This window comes from Theropithecus gelada, chromosome 9 (assembly GCF_003255815.1).
Source record: "Theropithecus gelada isolate Dixy chromosome 9, Tgel_1.0, whole genome shotgun sequence".
NCBI lineage: Eukaryota > Metazoa > Chordata > Mammalia > Primates > Cercopithecidae > Theropithecus > Theropithecus gelada.
This window is the reverse complement of record NC_037677.1, coordinates 110461981-110483724: the sequence shown is the minus strand read 5'-3', so window position 1 is coordinate 110483724 and position 21744 is coordinate 110461981. Positions and strand designations below refer to the sequence as shown.

Sequence of the window (21744 nt, the reverse complement as noted above, 5' to 3'; positions counted from 1 at the left end):
TATCATGGCAAGATGTGCTTCACAAACATCTCTGCTGGGAATATCTATTCCTTCATGCTCCAAAAGCTCACATAGCCAGGATTTAAACCCTGGAAATAGGCTATAATTGATTCTAATTTTTAAAAGTATTAGTTTCACGACTTTGAACGGAGAAGCACAGCACAGCTAAGAAACCAGCAAATCTAGGGTCTGTATAATCCAACTGGGGCAGTTATCAGCTGTGAGGCCCTGGGCATGTTATTTAACCTCTCTGTGCTTCCATTTCCTCAACTGTAAAAGAGAAATGATACGAGCACCTCACTGGGCTATAGAGGTGAATGAATGTTTAGGACTGTGTGTGGCAAGCAGGGCGCAGTGGCTCAAGCCTGTACTCCCAGCACTTTGGGAAACGGAGGCGGGAGGGTCACTTGAGGTCAAGAGGTCAAGACCAGCCTGGCCAACATGGTGGAACGCCGTCTCTACTAAACACACACACACACACACACACACACGCACGCCAGGCGTGGTGGCGCGGACCTGTAGTCCCAGCTACTCAGGAGGCTGAGGCAGAGGTCGCAGTGAGCCAAGATCACGCCACTGTACTCCAGCCTGGGAGACAGGGCGAAACACCGTAAAAAAAAAAAAAAAAAAAAAAAAGGAAGTGTGTTATACATGAAAAAGTGATCAATAAGTGTCAAGATGATGCCGAAAGATGAGACGACACTGGGGAACCACACTGAATGGATAGAATGGTGTGGACGTTGCAATCATTGCCACCGGGGACACTTAACATTCACGGAGTGTCTACTTGACTATCAGGCGCGGGCGGGACTCAGGATACACAGGCGAGTATATGGATCCCCGTGCCAGGGAAACCCCCAGTCGGTGGCCGCCTGGGGACCCCTGGGAATTGCAGAGTACGTGAGCAGCGGCCCAAGTTAGGCGAAGGGCCACTCCCTGGGGCGCCAGCGACACATACCCGCTTAGCCCCCCGCTTCGGGGGAGGGCGCCGTCCCCGAGGAAGGGGAGGTGCCGGGAGGGGCCCCCACCCCGACGCCAGCCCCTCACCTTCCGGAAACTCGGGTACTGACAAGTCCTGCTCCCAGCCGTCCACCTTCTGCAGATACTGGTAGACCAGGCTGTCCTTCTCCTGCTGGGTAACGGCGTCGAGCAGGGCGTACTCTAGCGAGGTCTGCGCGGGGAGCAGGCCGGAGAGGCTGCGGCCACGGGATCCGGGCGCCGCCATGTTTCCGCCGGGCTCGCGGGAGAGTCTCGCTGGGAAAGACAAAACGTTCACTGTCCTGTGGCTTCCAAACGGCGCATTCACTTCACCCTCCACTAGCCCCACTCCACGCCAATGACACTTTTTTCTTTTTAAAGCATACGTCCAAGTGCCAAAAGTCCAAATCGGCGCAGTTCCCGGGCACGCAATTAAACAGCCGTCCCGACCCACCCCGCCCCTTCTCAGTCCCCACGCCGCAGCCGAGCCTGGACATTGAGAGCGCCAGATTCAACATGGAATGAGGCCTCAGGAACAGCGTCCCAGAGGCCCAAAGGGAACCATCCCCCACCCTTCACATTGGGAATTAGCAGGCTTCCGAACAAAAATAAAATACAATAAATCCGTAGGACTTAAAAGAGCAACCTATTTTTTTTTAAAGTATTTTTAAAGTCTCTTTCTTTGACCAGCATCCGCCGATTCGACACGGCACTGACAGCGGGAAGTTGTTCCCGCCAAGACGCTAAAGGTAAAGGGGGTAGGGATAACCTCCAGAGAGAAGGTTTTGTAAGCTGGGAGTGACTGGCGCGAATGGCATTCACTTACAAATACAGCGTTTTGTCATCTGGGAGTGCTGAAAGTGCGGGTGCGAACAGATTTTTAGGTGGGGGTGCGGAGGGGAGCGGATGCAGCTGGAGCGGCTCCCTTGGGGCGCCGAGTGGCAGGTGGGCGGCGGCGAGGGTCCTTGAGGGCAGACCTCAGAGTCTTCAAAAGGGGAGGACTCTGAGGGCTTTTTTGGAGCTGGCTGTGCTTCCTGGAGAGGGTTAAGGCCCCGCTTCCTGGCCTTGCAGCCTCTAATGCCAGAAGATAAGGGAGAGGCTGGCGTGTGACCCTGTTTTGAGGTGGACAGAGGGCTGGCCACCTTCGGAACCATGGGTGCAATACGGAGTCAGACCTCAATACAAGCCCACCGTTTCACATATTTGAACTTTTTTCACATATCTGAACTTTTCTTGTTCACTGTGCAGGGATTGTTCATTGCTGCTGGAGGAGGATCATGGACTGTCCCGGGAAACTGAAGTGGTTGAGTATCCACTAGTCGTGGATAATGGCAGTGACTTCGCAGTTTTTTGCGAATTACACATCTCTTTGATTATGTTGTGACTAGTTTTGTTGGTAAACTGAGATAGCCATTTAGTGTTTAGGATACCTGTTGATCCACTTGTCCAGGGAGTGTGGTTGGATTTATCAATTATTTGGACGGTTGTCCACTTGAGAGAACGACAGTAGCTTCATAACAATGTTACAAAGCTCATTCTAAGATTAAGCTGTTGAACCTATATTTCCCATTAGTGCTTAATTTTCGAAGTATTATTCTTATTTTTATGAATCAAGTCCTGGAAAAGGACAAGATATTTGAACGAAATAGCACCCATAATGGAGAACTCCACAGTTGCTGCTCCTGTGATAGGTTTATCTTAGTTTTATTGTGGTATATATGGAACAGCAGGTGTTGTCAGATACAAGGTTTGTAGCTTGCCAATATGTGCATTACCAACATTCCAGATTCCCATTGAGTTGGTGGGGGTTTTGTTACCTTTGTTTTCCCAGCAAAATAATTCTATAACTTCTTGTGACAAGAAATGGACTCTCAATTTACTTAAGATTAATACTTCTTGAATGATAAAATCATTTTGCCATGTTAGAAGACATTTCCGAAGAAGACATTTGGGAATACAAATCTAAAAGAAAACCAAAACGAGTTGATCCAGATAATGGCTCTAAAAATATTCCAAAATCTGTTGAAAAAGGAACAGATGGAAAACACCAGTCAAAACGGAATAGAAACAGAAAAAAAGTCACAGAAGCTAAGGAGGTGAAGGACCATGAAATGCCCCTTGAAAATGCAGATTGTCAGACTTCTGTAGCTTCTAGTCAGAATTCAAGTTGTGGAGATAGTATTCAGCACACCCAAGACAAGGAGACTACTCCAGGAAAGCTCTGTAGAACTCGCAGAAGCCAACGCGTGTCCCCAAAGATACGTCCAGTTTATGATGGATACTGTCCAAATTGCCAGATGCCTTTTTCCTCATTGATAGGGCAGACACCTCGATGGCATGTTTTTGAATGTTTGGATTCTCCACCACACTCTGAAACAGGTAAGACTGCAGAAAAGCTAGCAGTTTCTAAATCATCTAAAAAGTCTTCATTAGGTCAGACATACCAATTCAGTGAAACAAGGAAGGCAAGCAGTAAACTAAAAGAGAGATGGGACACTGGGAGACACCCCCCATACTTGTCAATGGTATAATAGTAAAGAAAATGGCAGACTAGAAAACAGTTTAAATACGTTGGGTTATTTCATAAAAGTTCCTAAGTATCTGGATTATTTCCCATAAATGTTAATTGAATCCTTACTATGCTGGGTACTTTCACACTGTTTACTTACCCGACTTTCACAACCACCATATAAGGTAGGTAGTATTGACATTTTATAGATGAAAGTTCTTAAAAGTCAAGTAACTTGCCCAGTTGGTTATTTTTATGGAACTCCTTAGAAAACTATAAATAGGCTGGGCACAGTGGCTCATGCCAGTAATCCCAGTACTTTGGGAAGTCGAGGCAGGCGGATCACTTGAGCCTAGGAGTTCAAGACCAGCCTGTGTGACATGGTGAAACCCTGTCTTTACCAAAAAGAAAATACCAGAAATTAGCCAGGTGTGGTGGGCTACTTGGAAGGCTGAGGTGGGAGGATCACCTGAGCCCAGGAGGTGGAGGCTATGGGGCGCTGTGATCATGCCACTGCACTCCAGCCTGGCGGGGGCGACAGAATGAGACCTTGTCTGGAAGAAAAAAAAAAAAAAAAGTATAGATATAGTATGGTTTCTAAATATGGTTATGTTTTAGTCATCCTACTAATGTATACAGGAAGAGGAACTGTGAGGGAGTCTTAGGTGATTAAGATTCTAACAATAAATGTGTCAAATGATAATAAAAGTATGCTTTTTTTAATCTTCTAAAATATGTAGTAAGTATTTAACGTAGAAAATCCTACTTGGAATATATATGGACAACGGGTTGTTGTGATTATTTTTATATTTTAAAATCATTTATATTCCATATATAGATTGTTTCATCTAAAAAAGTTAAATTCGGTAAAATTAAAAAATACTCAATATGGCTTTCATGTTAGCTATGATTCAGAATAAATTTTATTGTTAACCTGTAGTTATTTTAAAGTACTGCATGAAGACACACACAAAAAAAACCTCTTCTTTAAATTTGGCATTAGCCTTTCTCATAAAAGGATAGCAAGTGAAAACCTCATAAATTTGCTAGTAATTTGCTTTCATGTAACTTGAAAATCAAGAATGGAAATTGGAGTCCGTGATTGAAGACCTTAGGGTGAAATGTCTTATGGATGAAGCCACCTCAAAAAAATTTTCCTTCGGTTTTTCACTAAACTCCTGTGAATAGACTCTCAGATGGCTCTCTTGAATTAAATTCCATTCTATAACAAATGCTTTTAAGAGGCATTTTTAAGTTAGGTTGTAAGCCGTGACGTTTTCTAATTTAATATAAGAAATATAACATCTTTTTTGAGGGGAGGGAGGTGTCATTTTTTGATAAACCTGGAAATTAACATATACAGGGATATGCCAAGATGTCTTATAGAAAGTTTCTCAATCATGGTAGTATGACAGGGAATAGTTTCCAAATTAGTAAAGCCTTATGATTAACCAATTTCTCAAATTCTATTCTTAGAATAGAATCTAAAACTTGTTCAGCGTATCAACAATTATAACTACTCTTATTAAAATTGTTACTTTTTATTGTATACAACGTGAATGTTAAATAATGGAACCCAATTTATACTGCTGATGTTGTCAAAGCTTAGTATATTCTTTGATCCTGTAATTTTTTTTCTTTATTAAAATTTCAGAGTGTCCTGATGGTCTTCTGTGTACCTCAACCATTCCTTTTCATTACAAGAGATACACTCACTTCCTGCTAGCTCAAAGCAGGGCTGGTGATCATCCTTTTAGCAGCCCATCACCTGCATCAGGTGGCAGTTTCAGTGAGACCAAGTCAGGTGTTCTTTGTAGTCTTGAGGAAAGATGGTCTTCGTATCAGAGCCAAACCGATAACTTGGTTTCAAGTGATCCCTTACTGATGACACAGTATTTAAAAAAGTCTCCATCTCCAACCAAAGCCAGTGAAAAGATTTCTGCTAATATCCAAACGTCCCAACAAGCTCTACAATTTACAGAATTTGTTGAGAATGACAAACTGGTAGGAGTTGCTTTGCGTCTTGCAAACAACTCAGAACACATAAATTTACCATTGCCAGAAAATGACTTTAGCGACTGTGGAATCTCCTATTCTCCACTTCAAAGTGATGAAGACACTCATGATACCGATGAAAACCTGGATGATTCACAACAACAACTATTTTTTACCGAAAGCTCTAAAGATGGCAGCCTCGAAGAAGATGATGACAGCTGTGCTTTTTTTAAAAAACGACATGGTCCTTTACTGAAGGACCAGGATGAGAGCTGCCGTGAAATGAACAGCTTCTTAACTCAGGATAAGTATGATGAAGGATTGTATAGATTCAATAGTCTAAATTATTTGTCTCAACCTATTTCCCAAAATAATGAGAGTACTTTGCCTTATGATCTGGCATGTACTGGTGGTGATTTTGTGTTGTTTCCACCTGCATTGGCAGGAAAGCTTGCTGCTTCTGTTCATCAGGTAGCTAAAGCAAAACAAGATGAGCCAGAATTTCACTCAGCTCAATCAAATAAACAGAAACAGGTAATTGAAGAATCAGCTGTTTACAATCAGGTTTCTCTTCCGTTAGTTAAGAGTTCAATGTTGAAACCTTTTGAAAGTCAGGGAGAAAGGTATCTTTCTTCCCAACCAACCCAAAGTAAAATTAGAAAATTATCAAGTGAGAACTTGAATGCTAAGAATAATACTAACTCAGCATGTTGCTGCAGAAAGGCATTAGATGGTGTGCCCGTTGGTAAAGCTACAATTTTAAATACAGAAAAATTTTCTAGTACACCTGCTCCTAAGTATTTGAAAATATTGCCTTCTGGTCTTGAGTGTAATGCAAGACATCCTTCTACCAAGGTAATGAAGCAAATGGATATAGGTGTGTATTTTGGACTACCTCCCAAAAGAAAAGAAAAATTGCTAGGGGAAAGTGCATTAGAAGGGATAAACTTAAATCCAGTTCCAAGTCCTAACAAAAAGAGGTCCTCGCAGTGCAAGAGGAAGGCAGAAAAATCTTTAAGTGATTTAGAATTTGATGCAAGTAATTTAAATGAGAGTCAGCTTTCTGTGGAACTTTCTAGTGAGAGGTCACAGCGTCAAAAAAAGAGACGTAAAAAGTCAAATTCACTGCAGGAAGGAGTGTATCAGAAGAGATCAGATCACCTTATTAATACTGAATCTGAAGCAGTCAATTTAAGTAAAGTCAAAGTGTTCACAAAATTAGCTCATGGTGGGCTGCAAAGGGGGAACAAGAAAATCCCAGAGTCATCTAATGTAGGAGGATCAAGAAAAAAGACATGTCCGTTCTACAAGAAAATACCTGGTAAGTTGAAATATCAATACTCGATGTATCAACAAAGACAACATTTTTGAACTTTGTGTGTGTGTGTGTGAAACAATTTTTCGTATGTGTTTCCTTTGCTTTTGTGATACTTCATGAGCCTCTAATGTAGATTTGGTTTTTGCCTATTTTATTTTTTTTTGCTCCATTCAGTTCATCAAGTTTCTATTAAACATGTCCTCTATGTAAGTGACTATACTAGTTAGGTAGATATTACAGGCTATAGAAAGATTAGTAAGAGAGGAGTAGGGATTCAGCTTAATACAAAAGGAGGAAAGGCATCTCTGTAAATAACTATAATAAAAGGCAGCCTCTAAATGCTTGTGAGAAATGCAAAGTACTAAATAGTTTCAAAGATGGGAAATGTCACAGGTTTTACCTATCATAGTAAATGCCAAAAATTTAAAAACCGTATTAGAACTTAGTTTCTCTGCCCTTTCATATACTTGGTTGCTGCCAGCATATACTTGGTTGCTGAAAGATTTTTAAAGTGCTTTATTGATGTTCTAGATCTATAATTTGTTAATATAGCATTTATATATAGAATAGCATTTATATACTTCATAACACAAGTGGTGTTTTTAATAATTATTTTGATCAATTTTCTGTACTTTATTTTATTTATTTATTTAGAGACGGAGTCTCGCTCTGTCACCCCGGCTGGAGTGCAGTGGCGTGATCTCAGCTTACTGCAAGCTCCGCCTTCCGAGTTCACGCCATTCTCCTGCCTCAGCCTCCCAGGTAACTGGGATTACAGGCACCCACCACCATGCCCAGCTAATTTTTTTTTGTATTTTTAGTAGAGACGGGGTTTCACCATGCTAGTCAGGATGGTCTCGATCTCCTGACTTTGTGATCCACCTGCCTCGGCCTCCCAAAGTGCTGGGATTATGGGTGTGAGCCACTGAGCCCGACCAATTTTCTATACTTTAAATGATCCTAAAACCGTGTGTTGATAAGCCTCAGTAGAATTGAGAAGTTATGCTTATTTATTTGCACATCGCCAGTCAGTACACTTAATTATTTCTTGCATGAGCACATTTTACAACAGTATTTCTCAACCTCTTCTTCATCACTGCTCCTCTAAGGAACCTTTTTAGACATTTTTTTTCTTGTTTCCTACCCCTCTTCTCCAGTTTGACTGTGCAGCAAAATTCAAAGATTATGGTAGATACATTGTTTGTGTCATATGTGAGATTATGTTGGCCCTCAAGCATTTTGGCTTCCTTAGATCAATACTGCCCCCATTGAAAATTCATGTTTTAGAAGAAAGTTAGCATTCTCCTTTTGCTGTTTTGCAGAAGTCAAGTGCTAAGTATTATGAAAGTATTAGTTAAAACAAAGAAGTAATTGGTTTGTAACCTAGAATTTTAAAAAATTCTTTGGTGCAGTTATTCACAAATAAAGGTCTCTATACTGAGATACTTGGTAGAAACTTTTAAGACATTCTCATATTTAGTGTTACCTTTTGCTAAATTTATGTGGTATAAGTTTTTAAATATAGTTAAATTGGAAATAAGAGGTAAAGAGGATAGAGGGTTCATTCAGTATTTATCATCAAATTGGGTATCTTTGTTAGCTCTTGCTCAGCCTACTGTGTTGGTATTTTTATTGCAGGAACTGGCTTTACAGTTGATGCCTTTCAGTATGGCATGGTTGAAGGTTGCACAGCCTATTTTCTCACACATTTTCATTCTGATCATTATGCTGGATTGTCTAAACACTTCACATTTCCAGTTTATTGTAGTGAGGTAAGTTTTAGTATTCTAACTTTTGACTTTGTAGAATGCTGTGAATTTCTAAGCAATTTCGTTAAAAAAGAATAATTAAAACAGTCAGATCTTTCCTTCTACTAGAAAAAAATATGAGAAAACATATTTCCACATAAAAGTTCTAAACTTAAATGAGTTAACATCAAGTTTCAGTTTTTAGAAAATATATGTTTTATTACATGGAAACAAAAGATAAACTATTTCACGAAGTACTAAGAACAAGAAGTTGCATTCAGTAAACATTCACTGAAAGCCTAAATGGATTCTAGGCAAAATACAGTCAGCCTGCTGTATCTGTGAGTGCCCTATCCATAGATTCAACCAACTGCAACCGAAAAGATTCAAAAATAAAAAATAATACAACAATGAAAAATAATGCAAATTTAAAAATATAGTATAACAACTATTTACATGGAATTTACATTGTATTAGGTGTTATAATTAATCTAAAGATGATTTAAAGAGGGTATGCATAGGTTATATGCAAATACTGTGCTATTTTATGTAAGGGACTTGAGCATCCTGAGATTTTGGTGTCCTCAGGGGGTCCTGGAACCAGTCCCCTGCAGATACTGAGGGACATGACTGTATCGAGCTTCAAGGAGCTTATAACCTCCAGAGGAAACATTCATAAATAATGCCACATTGGAATTGGTATTATAATAGAAAAATGAATGGAGTACCTAGGAGTAGGGAGAAGAGATGTGGTAAAAGATACCTTGAACTAATTATTAAAAAGTGAACACTTTAATGCTCATTACTAAAGGCTTGAACTAGAATTTGATTTAATCCTCACAACATTCTTGAAGCGTGCTTTAAGAATTCTTTTTATTAATGAAACACCTGAGGTTTGGAGAAGTTAAGTGACGTGCCCCAGGTCACAGAGATAGTAATGGCAGTCTGAACTTGTATGCAAATCTGTCTGATTCCAGGACCAGGCAGAGGAAAGAGCATTCTAGGTAGAGAATAAAGTTTATGTAAAGGCACAGGCACCTGAGAAATATGCCCATTCCAGGCACTTCAGATAATTCAAAATGGCTAGAACGTAAGGTAGGGAATAATAGGAGACAAATCCACAGGAATGGGCTGGAACAGATCACTCAGGCTTTTGTATGTCATAGTGAGGATGGACTCTTCACAGATGAGGTGAAGTCAGTGACGATGTTCAAGCAGAGTAGTGGCACAGCCATTATAGGAAATTCTTCCTGGCGTTGTGGAGTGTTTGCTTAAATATGAGCAGGAAAAGGGATGTTATTAAGATGCTATGGTTCTAAACTAGATACGAAATAAAATACTTATTTAGTGTTTTACTGCATCAGCAATAAGCATGTCCTGTTTTGCAGATAACTGGCAATTTGTTGAAGAACAAGCTTCATGTGCAAGAACAATATATTCATCCATTGCCACTGGACACTGAATGTGTTGTGAATGGTGTCAAAGTTGTTTTGCTTGATGCCAATCAGTAAGTATTAAAGTCATCTTAATAGCACATTTTTTAAATGTTCAAAAGGACAACACATTGGCATGATTATTTAATAACTTTTTCCATTATAATTAATATGCTTGATATTTCTTAAAACTTGAGTAAGATGTTTCTCCTTTTGAAAAATAATGTGCCCAATTATAGAAGCAGAGATTAAAATTAAAGGGATCCTCTAAATGTTATCTAACCCATTTTTTTTATCCAGTTTAAATTACTACACTTGACATCTGAGATTCCATCTTATTTTTTAAAATACCTTAACATATTGTTGCTGCTGTTCTTTGCAAGATAACATTTTACCATTTTCTTTAGTATCATAATATAAATTAACAGCTTGTACTGCATTCGGATACCAGAGGGTCAGTTTTATCTCCTCCTACCCCTCTTTAAGAAATCATTCAGGCTTTAGATATTAAAGATTTGAAAGGTTTTTTTTTCTTGGAAATAGCCTCCATTTTTCCCTCTTTTTTTCTTTTAATATAAAGTACTATCAGCATTCATGTTGTCAAAACACATTCATGTTATCAACTCTGCCGCTTTCTGCTTTCCATAGAATGTTAGCCCTCTGTACCATAGAGGTCATAGATGAAGAGAAAGAAGACTAAATACAGGTTTCCTAAAATCCAGGCCAAGCTATTACATTAGGTTGCCTTTAAGTTTTTGTCTGCTAATTTTGCTGCTGTTTTTTTTTTTTTAACTGCCAGTTTGAGTTCTGATTTTTTTTTTTTTTTTTTGAGACGGAGTTTTGCTCTTTTTGCCTAGGTTGGGGTACAATGGCACAGTCTCAGCTTGCTGCAACCTCTGCCTCCCAGGTTCAAGCGATTCTCCTTCCTCAGCCTCCCAAGTAGCTGGGATTACAGGCGCGCACCACCACACCCAGCTAATTTTTGTATTTTTAGTAGAGACGGGGTTTTGCTGTGTTGGCCAGGCTGGTTTCGAACTCCTAACGTCAGGTGATCCGCCCACTTCGGCCTCCCAAAATGCTGGGATTACAGGCATGAGCCACTATGGGCGGCCAAGTTCTGATTTTTAAAGTCAACTTTATGGGTTTTTCACCATAGATCACAAAGTTAGCATCAAGCTAGTATCACATAGTTTGATGTCTCAGGCATACAAAACAGTCTTACCAGGCATAATATTCCTAGGGTTCAGAGTTCATTTCCCAGGAGCCAGCCAAGGGCCAATCCTGAAGACATGCTTTTCTTGGGAATGTGTGGAGGTTGAGCAACCTGGGTCTGCCTTTCCTGCCCACCAGTTCTTTTTATGATGTAAATTTCCTTGAGTTGAAGTGCTGCATTTCCTCTGTAGTGCAGTGCTATGTCATTGTGGTCAGCTAGTAAAGTGTGCTAACTTGGTGATAATTGAAATAGATACTGTTCCTTGAGGTGCTTGCCTGTGTTAAGAACACTCCTTTGAAATTTGTGTTCAGCTGTCCAGGTGCTGTCATGATCCTCTTTTATCTTCCTAATGGTACTGTCATTTTACACACGGGAGACTTCAGAGCAGATCCCAGCATGGAACATTCTCTTCTTGCGGACCAGAAAGTCCATATGCTGTACTTAGATACCACGTAAGAGAGGCTTTTTTTGTGTGCTTCCTTTTCCCACTGACAGCCTTTGCTCTCTGTATTATGGTTATCAAAATGACAGCTTATTGCCAATTATTATTTTAAGGTTCTTTATCAGAGGGCTGCTGTTTGAAAAATATATATATACTTGGTTAAGGGCAAATTTGAGATTGCATGTGTTAACTGACTACAGCTCATTTTTTTTTTGCGATTTATTTTTGAAAACATGTTATATGAGAATCCTGTTAAGGAAGAAAAACTTAGGAGCAAACTTTAGGAAGACACCCTTTTAAGAGTAACTGTGTAGCTACTAATTGTGAAGAGATGACAGAGGCCAAAATGTGATTCTGTTTTTGGGTATCCAAAGTTACTGTTGTTCTTTTCTTAAAAGATAATTTATAAGTGACAGTTTTGAATTCCTGAGTACTATAAATATAATGGCATAAGCCATTACATTTTAACTGTGTATGTATTTCTCCCTAGCTTTATTAAGTAAATAAAAATTGTATATATTTCTGGTATATGATGTGATTTTATATATTAAAATATCTCATCAACTTGTTAGAAATTATCTTAGCCATTTCAACCTGTTTCAAGGAGAAGTACGTTTGGGTGCGATATTTTAGTAAAAGACGATCTTTCCGCATCCAGTTTTCTCACATTGTAACTGATTTTTCCACTCTTCTATATGAGTTTTAAGCACTGGATAAATTAGGAAAATAAGTTTTTTTTAAAAAAAAACCTTTTTTGTTACCTAGTTCTATTCTGATATGATTCTGAATTTCCTCATGGGTTTTTAATGAGAAAGTTTTTCTTCCTCTTCTCTAATGGTTGACTAGCAAAAACAATTCCAAAAACTGGGAAAAATGTTTGTTTTTTGTGGCTTATTACATTTTTAGTGAAAAAGTGCTTGCTTTTCATCTCAAATATAGATAGGTAGATAGTAGCTTAGAGTTAATTTTTCACTGCGTTATACTGTATGGAGATAGAACCAACTGGATCTGTTGTATGTGTGTGTGTGTATGTGTGTGTGTGTATGTGTACACATATACGTATATATACACATAGTATATATATTCTGTATCTGTAAAAAATGATATTAATATCAACCATGTCAATATTAACTGATTTAAAACTGTTTCACTAAATTCATGTTTAGTTTCATTACTTTAATCATTTTTTATTAAGTCAATCGTTAGTCCAGATATAATCCTTATCAATATGATTTTTTGATAGTGTTTGGAGTTAAATAAAAGATACTGAGTTTTATAATTTATAACTAAAATAGCTGGCTTGCTAGAAATATTCTTGGGGAAAAAAGTCTTCAAAAAGACAATTTTTTGAGAGTGATAAAAGAAATATAATGAAAAAGATATATTGAAAACTTACAATTTGATCATAAGTTAGGAGTAACTGGTAAATAATTCTAACTACAAGCAGTGAGATAACTTGTGGTGTTAATATATTATACTGCTGTTGTATGTAAGTTGCTAACACTTGTTTTCTAAAATAGCATCCAGCTTAAGGTGATGGCTTTTTTATTGTTCTTTTAGTAAGTACCATGTTTCCATGTTACAGATATTGTAGCCCAGAATACACCTTTCCATCTCAGCAAGAGGTTATCCAGTTTGCCATCAACACTGCCTTTGAGGCTCTAACTCTAAACCCACATGCTCTTGTTGTCTGTGGCACTTACTCTATTGGAAAAGAGAAAGTCTTCCTAGGTGAGTGATAGGTGTATCTAATTTACATTAATATATTCTAAAGATCAGATTCTTTTTGCATAAAACCCTTTAAGTTTCTACTCTTGCATTTGATAATTATTTCCTGTAATGATTCAATATTACCTTTGAAGTTGAAGGAAAATTTGATAGTTTGAAACATTTAATCTTTGAAAGGTTTGACTTTAGGGAAACATTTGATAAGTGTGTTTAATTTAGGCTTTCTAGATATAAGAAATTTATTGGGCAACTGCCCATGCTACATTATTATTTAGTAAACTTTGAAAGATGATTAATGCATAATTGTATTGCTGCATTCTTTGAGGATAATAATTATGTTAGCCATCAGTTTTAATTTTTGTTCCTAAATGATTTCTGGATGTATAACTTAGTTTGTCCAGGTAGTATTGTACTAATTTGCAAAATACTTTCTATTTCATCTTAAGTATGGCCACATTATATCAAACAGTAAAGATGATAAAGCCGGGGCTTTTAACTTCTTCAAATTTAGTTCCTTCCCTTCCTCTATCCACTTTCTATCCACTGTTGCAGTTTTTAAATAGTAAATAGTAAGCCTTTGAAACTAAATTATTTGGTTTTCTCACAATTTATTCCACACAGTAAACTAACAAAATGATTCTGTCTTTTTGAGATATCATGGTAAAAGTGTGAATGTTTTGAATTTCCTTTTATTTGGTAAATTCTTACCTTAAAATTTGCTTAAGCTGTAACTATTTTTTTCACAAGCTGTAAGTTTACTATTTTTGACCTTTTCTTTTGCCCATAGCCATTGCTGATGTTTTAGGTTCAAAAGTGGGCATGTCCCAGGAAAAATATAAAACTCTGCGGTGCCTCAATATACCAGAAATTAATTCACTCATCACTACCGACATGTGCAGTTCATTGGTTCACCTTCTCCCAATGATGCAAATTAATTTTAAGGTAAGCATTCAAGAGATACGTCTTTTAGGGTGAACTAAAAAAGGTAATCTAATGATTTTAAACTACATTTAACTTACAGGAATTCAATTATAATAGAGTCACCCATGGTAAAATTTGCCCTAGACAATCTTTTAAGAGGAATTTTAAATGTTCATAGTTTTTCCAGATGTGCAACTCTGTAGAGTAATTCATATGCCCACCAGTTTAGGAACTAGAGAACTAACATATAGGAAGGAACAAAAATGGAAAGGTATGCAGCTATCTGGTCATTAAAACCTTCAATTTTTAAGATCATTTTCCAGTTCTTTCTGGGTGAGTGGGGAAATGAGTGGAGAATCTAAGAGGTTCTTACTTTACTTCAGGTCTATTCTATTCTGTATTAATATTAAGCCTTTCTAGATAGATAAATATTGAAAATTTACTTGTTATGACAATTAAATGAAATAGTGGAAGTGTATCCTAAGAGGAAGTTTGAACATTAGTTCTAAAGTGTAAGTTAAGGCATATGGTATGACCTTGCTGGGATTTGGGGGCTTATTTGTCAGATTTATTCATATACTAACTAAAGTTTATTCCATATACTAACATTTTGACACCTGGCAATTGAATACATCAAACCTGTATATTAAAACAAATTCAGAACATAATGCATGAAACAATGTATTTTCACATTTGTTATTGTGTTTATGAAATAAAAAGAATGAATGAAAGGTGAGGCAATGGAGGCAGGAAGACTAGAGCATGGCATGAAGAGGGGCTGGATACTTTGATGGCCAAAGGGAGGAGCATTGCTTGTTTGTTGACCATCAGAGATGAGGATTTTTATGTTGTGAGGGACAGAGAGAATCTAAGATAAGAGAATAATTGATGAAGTAAGGTTTCTGAGCAAGACCTGAAAAGAAGGTAATGAGGTGCATCCACTTTGAACAGGAAGAGGGCCACCTCTTCCTCTCTGACCGTTCTCCCGCAGCCTACCACTCTACAGACCGTGCATTCTGATGCATATGGCCTTCTTGTAGAGAGCACATATTTACAAATCCCAACTTAAACAAGATTTAGATTTTCACTACTACTCAAGCGTAATTTTTTTTTTTTTTTTTTGAGCAGTCTCGCCCTATTGCCCAGGCTGGAGTGCAGTGGTGCAACCTTGGCTCACTGCAATCTCTGCCTCCCAAGTTCAAGCGATTGTCATGCCTCAGCCTCCTAAGTGGCCGGAATTACAGGGATATGCCACCATGCCCAGTTAATTTTTGTATTTTTAGTAGAGATGGGGTTTCGCCATGTTGGCCAGGCTGATCTCAAACTCTTGAGCTCAAGTGATCCGCCTGCCTCAGCCTCCCAATGTGCTCATATTACAGGTGTGAGCCACCACGTCTGGCCTAAGCATAACTTTTTAATACAAAAATTCAAGTTGGTTTTTATAACTCAGAAATGTTGATGCTGAATTATTTTTTTAAGGCTAGTGTCCTTGGAGGAGTGATCTGGAGTCATTAAATCTATATTTTTGATAGTCGTCAAGTCTGTATATTTCCACATCTAGGATTTTATAATAAAACACAAGTTCTTTGTGAAAAGGTCGAACTGTAAGGCTCCTAGGTGCTGATGGTATAATACATGATGAGAGATAGAAAAAGCTGAGAAAGGGCAGGTGGTTTCCATTAGGAGGTGGGGTTTACTGACCTCCTGCCCACTAGGCTGTAAGCTTGCAGAAAATGAAATCTGTATCCTCTTTTCCTCCACACTGACCCCAGCAACTGTGTAACACCAGAATGGATATTTACTGGTATTGCCTTCAATCGTCCCTCCCCTTCCTCCATTAAAGTGACTGGGTATTGATTTTTTGAAGATTTCTTTTTTTTCTTTTAATATTTGTTTATTAAACATTCCAGCAATGATAATGGAAATACATATTTAAAATGTTTTTAAATAGGTGATACATTCACAGTGGTAAAAGCAAAAATACAAAACGGCGTATTGTGAAAAGCTTTTTTTCCTCCCCTGTCCCTCGTTTACCTACATATTTTTGGAAGATTTCTTTTTTTTTTTTTTTTGAGACAGAGTCTCGCTCTGTCGCCCAGGCTGGAGTGCTGTGGCTTGGTCTTGGCTCACTGCAAGCTCCGCCTCCCGGGTTCACGCCATTCTGCCTCAGCCTCCCGAGTAGCTGGGAATACAGGCGCCCGCCACCATGCCCAGCTAATTTTTTGTATTTTTAGTAGAGATGGGGTTTCACCGTGTTAGCTAGGATGGTCTCCATCTCCTGACCTCGTGATCCTCCTGCCTCGGCCTCCCAGAGTGCTGGGATTACAGGCGTGAGCCACCGTGCCTGGCCTTGGAAGATTTCTTACCTCCAAAACACACATGGAGCAGAAGCTGATGTTTGTAATTAGAGCCAATTTTTTTTTTTACCAGCCAAAAGTTGTGTTTCATGAGACATAATTACTTTTTGTGAAAAGGTAATCCTAATACAGTTTTCAAGGTGCCCGGGGTATGCCTGAAAGCCTTTGAAAGGTTATAAATAATACCATTCATGCTATCTAGTTCAACATCCCAAGTTCATGTATGTGCTACATAGTTGACTACCAACTGATTTAAACCTGACTGATTGATTGTGGTAAATTGTTATAACAGTGATGTTATAGATGATTATTTGCATGCTGAAAAAATACTTCTAGTAACATTGCTAAAAGTATTTTTCTTCCAAACTGGTTACAAATAAACTAATAAAGAGAGACAAGTCATAAATCAGGGATTTCATATTGACTAAACTATTCTTAATAAATTTCCTCATGAGAATAGTTCTCAAATTGTGGTTAATGGGCTACTTGTAGCTGCTGGTAGTCTTTTTTTCTGTAGATTTGGCTTCTATGATAATACCCGAAGTTTTTGTTTATGGTACAGGTTAATGATGTTTATGTGGTAACTCTAATTTGTCCCACAAAAAGCAAATATTAGTTATCATTTAATTCTTCTGGATGGTTTTGCAGAGACAAATAGGAATGGATAGGTTTGATGATGTGTATTGAAAGTTGGACTCAGTTTATGTATTATATGTATAATTACTCTGAACCTCAGTTTCTTATTTTCTTCCTTTGTGAGGACAAGGGCAGAAGGAATAGTGATTAAACAAATAATATTACATTAGCTAGGTCCTAGACTGAGCAAGGCAAAAACTTGCAAATTTGCAGAGCCAAGAATATTGAAATGGAAATTTAGTTACGTATCAATAACTTTAACTTTTTTGGTGTGCATAGTAATTGGTAAGAAATATGGTTGTCTTATGGTAGGTATTTTTATATTCACTTCTAATTAATAAAAGGCTCTTATTTGATACAAAAGAGAGATCAAAGGATTGTTACCAGTTCATCAACAAAATGAATTTTATTATTCATTCTAAGTCTTTGAAACTATGGGTTTTCATCTCCAGACCAAAAGTGTTAGATTTTTTGTATCCCTCATGCCATTATTATTTATAACTGTATTTCTCTTATCTTTCAAAGACTGAACTTCGGTCATTGATTTTCTAAGAGTTTTATCAAACGTCATCATTTATGATTACTTTAGGGAAGTTTTATTTTACTCAAGACTTATAAGGGGAGCATATTACTTTGAACAATAGTGGTATGAAAAGTTTTAAAATAAATCTAGTTCGTGTTTAAAGGGTAAAAGTCTTAAACACCTGAAAAGAATGCTATTAAGCAGCTATAAAATGTATCTCTGTGTTGAGTATAATGCCATTCGCATAAAATTATTTCTATCCACCTAGCTATCCCCTTTTGGTGTATATGCATGGAGATATGTTTGCATTGGTGTTTACCATTGTTGATATTATCTCTGTGGAGTAAGATTTGGAGAGTAGTTTTGTTTTTGTTTTTGGTAGCTATCGGAATTGTAATTTGTTTATACCTATTTGCCTGTGTTTAAAGTTGTCTCATTATACTTTTTTTTTTCCAGACTGTACTTGTTTAACTTCAGATAAGTAAAGGAGAAAATATTTTATAAATTTTTTCAGTGATTATTTTTTAGAAGCATGGCACTAGGTTGTTGAAGCTAATGCTTAAAAAGTGAAAACTCCCCACGCCTGCGCCAGTATAGCATCTTTAATCAGTCTGTTTTATTCCACATAACCCATCTCCATTGACCTCAATGTGCTATTTTTATTTAATAGGGCTTACAGAATCATTTGAAGAAGTATGGTGGGAAATACAATCAGATTTTGGCGTTTCGACCTACAGGATGGACACACTCTAACAAGTTCCCTAGAATAGCAGATGTTATTCCCCAGACCAAAGGAAACATTTCAATATATGGTATAGTTATTAAATTTTCTAACTTTTAATGTTTATAATTACTTTACATTTTTTAAAATGTTGTAAAGTTCAAATCCAACAAAAACAGGCATCAAAGAATTTAATAATTCAAGAGTTTTCAAATCTCTCTACAGCTCTAATCCTGTGTCTAGTCCATTGTAAACTGATATAAAGGAGCTTGACTAGTAGATAGACATTAACAAATACAGATCATTTCACTTTGTGATCAGTGATATTGAGAAGAAATTGCAGAATTACTTGAAAGGACTACTGTGGTTACATACTGGAAGTATAGATGACAGTGTGAGATTGGGAGCAGGAAGATGATGGGTTAGATGTGGTGACAGCAGGAGGTACAGACTTGCCTGTTTTCATCCTTGGAGGAGGTTTACCACTGCCTTCAGAGTTGGCTTATTGTAGTGACAGCTAATGGAAACATGTTTGATGTGTCACCAGACCAGTGATTTACCCTAAGCCTCTAAAGACCCTAGCATACTGAAAATAGGACCCTTTTCACCTTTCTTTGTGGTACTTGATCTTCAATAAAGAAGATAAAGTGTGTGTGTGGGGGGGGGGGGGGTTCCTATTTTTTTTTATGTGTGCAAAGCTTGGGGACAAATCCACTTACCTGCTCTGGAAGTGAGAGTCTCCTGCTTGTTATTCTTCACATTTGACTCATATTTCTTCCATATTTTCCTGAAACCTGTAGCTAAGTGAAGTGTCTAAAGGAAGAATTGTTTAAAAAGAAGAAAATCCTAATTAAATAGGACTCTCTAGAAATGCATGTTATTAAATATACACACAAAAAAGTAATAGATTTTTGAAAGTTCTAAGTTTCATATCTGTATTAGTCCATTCTCACACTGCTTTAAAGAACTATCTGAAACTGGGTAATTTATGAAGAATAGAGGTTTAATTGACTCACAGTTCCACAGGCTTAACAGGAAGCATGACTGGGAGGGCTCAGGAAACTTAAAATCATGACAGAAGGCAAAGGGCAAGCAAGCATGTCTTACCTTAGTGGAGCAGGAGAGAGAGAGAGAGAGAGAGCGCGCGCGCGCAAACGGGGAAATGCCACACACTTTCAAACCATCCGATCTCCTGAGAACTCACTCACTATCTTATTATTATTATTATTATTATTTTTTTATTTATTTATTTATTTATTTTTGAGACAAGAACCTTGCTGTGTCGCCAGGCTGGAGTGCAGTGGCAAGAGCTTGGCTCACTGCAACCTCCATCTACCCGGTTCAAGCAATTCTTCTGCCTCAGTCTCTCGAGTAGCTGGGATTACAGGCATGAGCCACCACGCCTGGCTAATTTTTGTATTTTTAGTGGCGACGGGGTTTCACCATGTTAGCCAGGCTGGCCTCGAACTCCTGACCTCAGGTAATCTGCCCGCCTCGGCCTCCCAAAGTGCTGGGATTACAGGCATGAGCCACCATGCCTGACCAAGAACTCGCTCACTATCAGAAGAACAACAAGGGGCAGATCCACCCCCATGATCCAGTCGCCTCCAGCTAGGCCCTTCCCGCAGTACATAGGGATTACAATTTGAGATGAGATTTGGGTGGGGACACAGAGCCAAACCATATCGGCATCATTTTAATGTCTTAATCTTTATTATTCATAAAAGATATCAACAGGTTTTCTTATGAAAACTAAAGCACCAAGGAGTTTTTGACAAAAATACTGTGGATTGCTTTTCTCTTTTGTTTTATTCTATTTTAGGATTGTGAATTTTTAAATTAATTTGATTTTAGTGTACAACTTCGTTTCTTTGGTGTTACAGGAATTCCTTACAGTGAACACAGCAGCTACCTAGAAATGAAGCGCTTTGTCCAGTGGCTGAAGCCCCAGAAAATCATACCCACCGTAAATGTTGGCACCTGGAAATCTAGGAACACAATGGAGAAATATTTTAGAGAGTGGAAATTGGAAGCCGGATATTGATGATACCTCCAAGTATTCAGTAGTAGTTGTAGCTTGGATGTAGCTTGTTAGTAGTTAAATCTATAGAGATATGAACTGCACTTTGTGTGGAAAAACCTCAGTAAGATTATTCAGATAGTTTACTTTCTCATTTATGTTTGAACAACATGTTCGTGGTGCTGAATGCCTCTCAGTGTCATCAAGGATAACTGAAACTGGGTCTCCCTGGGACCCTTAATTTCTTGTCCCCTGCCCTCCATGGGCAGTTATATTCTGCATCAAGCCTTGAAAGAGGAAGCAGAGGCAGATTCAGAGACCAGGGATTAATGATAATTAATAAACTAGATGGAAGTATTATATATATAAGTAATTATGTATCTTTAAAATTATGAGATGAAACTTTTATATGACATGCATACCTAAATAAAATTAATATAAAATTTGTTCTAGTGTCTTTTGTTTTTTTTGTTTTGTTTTTAGTAGACTTTATTATTTCTTTATCTATTTATTTTTGAGATAGAGCCTCGCACTGTCACCTGGGCTATAGTGCAGTGGCTCACTGCAGCCTCCACCTCCCGGGTTCGGGTGGGTCTCCTGCCTCTGCCTCCCGAATAGCTGGTATTATAGGTGCCTGCCACCATGCCTGGCTAATTTTTTTTTTTTTTTTTTTTGAGACGGAGTGTCTGTTGCCCAGGCTAGAGTGCAGTGGTGCGATCTCGGCTCACTGCAAACTCTGCCTCCCAAGTTCACCCCATTCTCCAGCCTCAGCCTCCCGAGTAACTGGGACTACAGGTGCCCGCCACCACGCCTGGCTTATTTTTTGCATTTTTAGTAGAGACGAGGTTTCACCGTGTTAGCCAGGATGGTCTTGATCTCCTGACCTTGTGATCCGCCTGCCTCAGCCTCCCAAAGTGCTGGGATTACAGGCGTGAGCCACTGTGCCCAGCCCAAGACTTTATTTTTTAGAGCAGTTTTAGGTTCACAGCAAAGTTGAGTAGAAGGTACAGAGATTTCCCTTATACTTACTACCACCCCCACGTGCTTAGCTCCCCCGTGATCAACATTGCTCACCTGAATGGTACATTTCTCACAATAGATGAACCTATGTTGACACATCATAGTCACTCAAAGTCCACAATTTACATTAGGGTCACTCTTGGTGTTGTACATACCTTGGTTAGTATAATGTGTAATGACAC

At 38.3% G+C, this 21744-nt stretch overlaps 2 protein-coding genes across 3 annotated transcripts in view; one reads left to right on the top strand and one right to left on the bottom strand.

Annotated features, from left to right (window-relative positions):
* The window catches only part of NHLRC2 (NHL repeat containing 2), a 56645-nt gene extending 55055 nt beyond the window's left edge, over positions 1-1590 (bottom strand). The window contains exon 1 of the mRNA XM_025396820.1: positions 1048-1590. Coding sequence (XP_025252605.1) covers positions 1048-1225 — 178 coding nt within the window. The 5' untranslated portion in view covers positions 1226-1590. The remainder of the gene's footprint in view (positions 1-1047) is intronic.
* DCLRE1A (DNA cross-link repair 1A) lies at positions 1590-20989 on the top strand. 2 transcript variants are annotated; one of them, XM_025396819.1, is made up of 11 exons: positions 1724-1838; positions 2227-2281; positions 2840-3357; positions 5142-6803; positions 8439-8572; positions 9937-10055; positions 11506-11646; positions 13222-13367; positions 14152-14306; positions 18472-18613; positions 20406-20989. In XM_025396819.1, exons 3-11 carry the CDS (start codon positions 2898-2900, stop codon positions 20564-20566), a joined length of 3120 nt encoding a protein of 1039 aa, XP_025252604.1. In that variant the 5' UTR covers positions 1724-1838; positions 2227-2281; positions 2840-2897; the 3' UTR covers positions 20567-20989. The 2 variants fall into 2 exon arrangements, with proteins under 2 accessions (XP_025252602.1, XP_025252604.1); XM_025396817.1 differs by having other exon boundaries at positions 1590-1727; positions 2227-3357.
* The last annotated feature ends 755 nt before the right edge of the window (positions 20990-21744 follow it).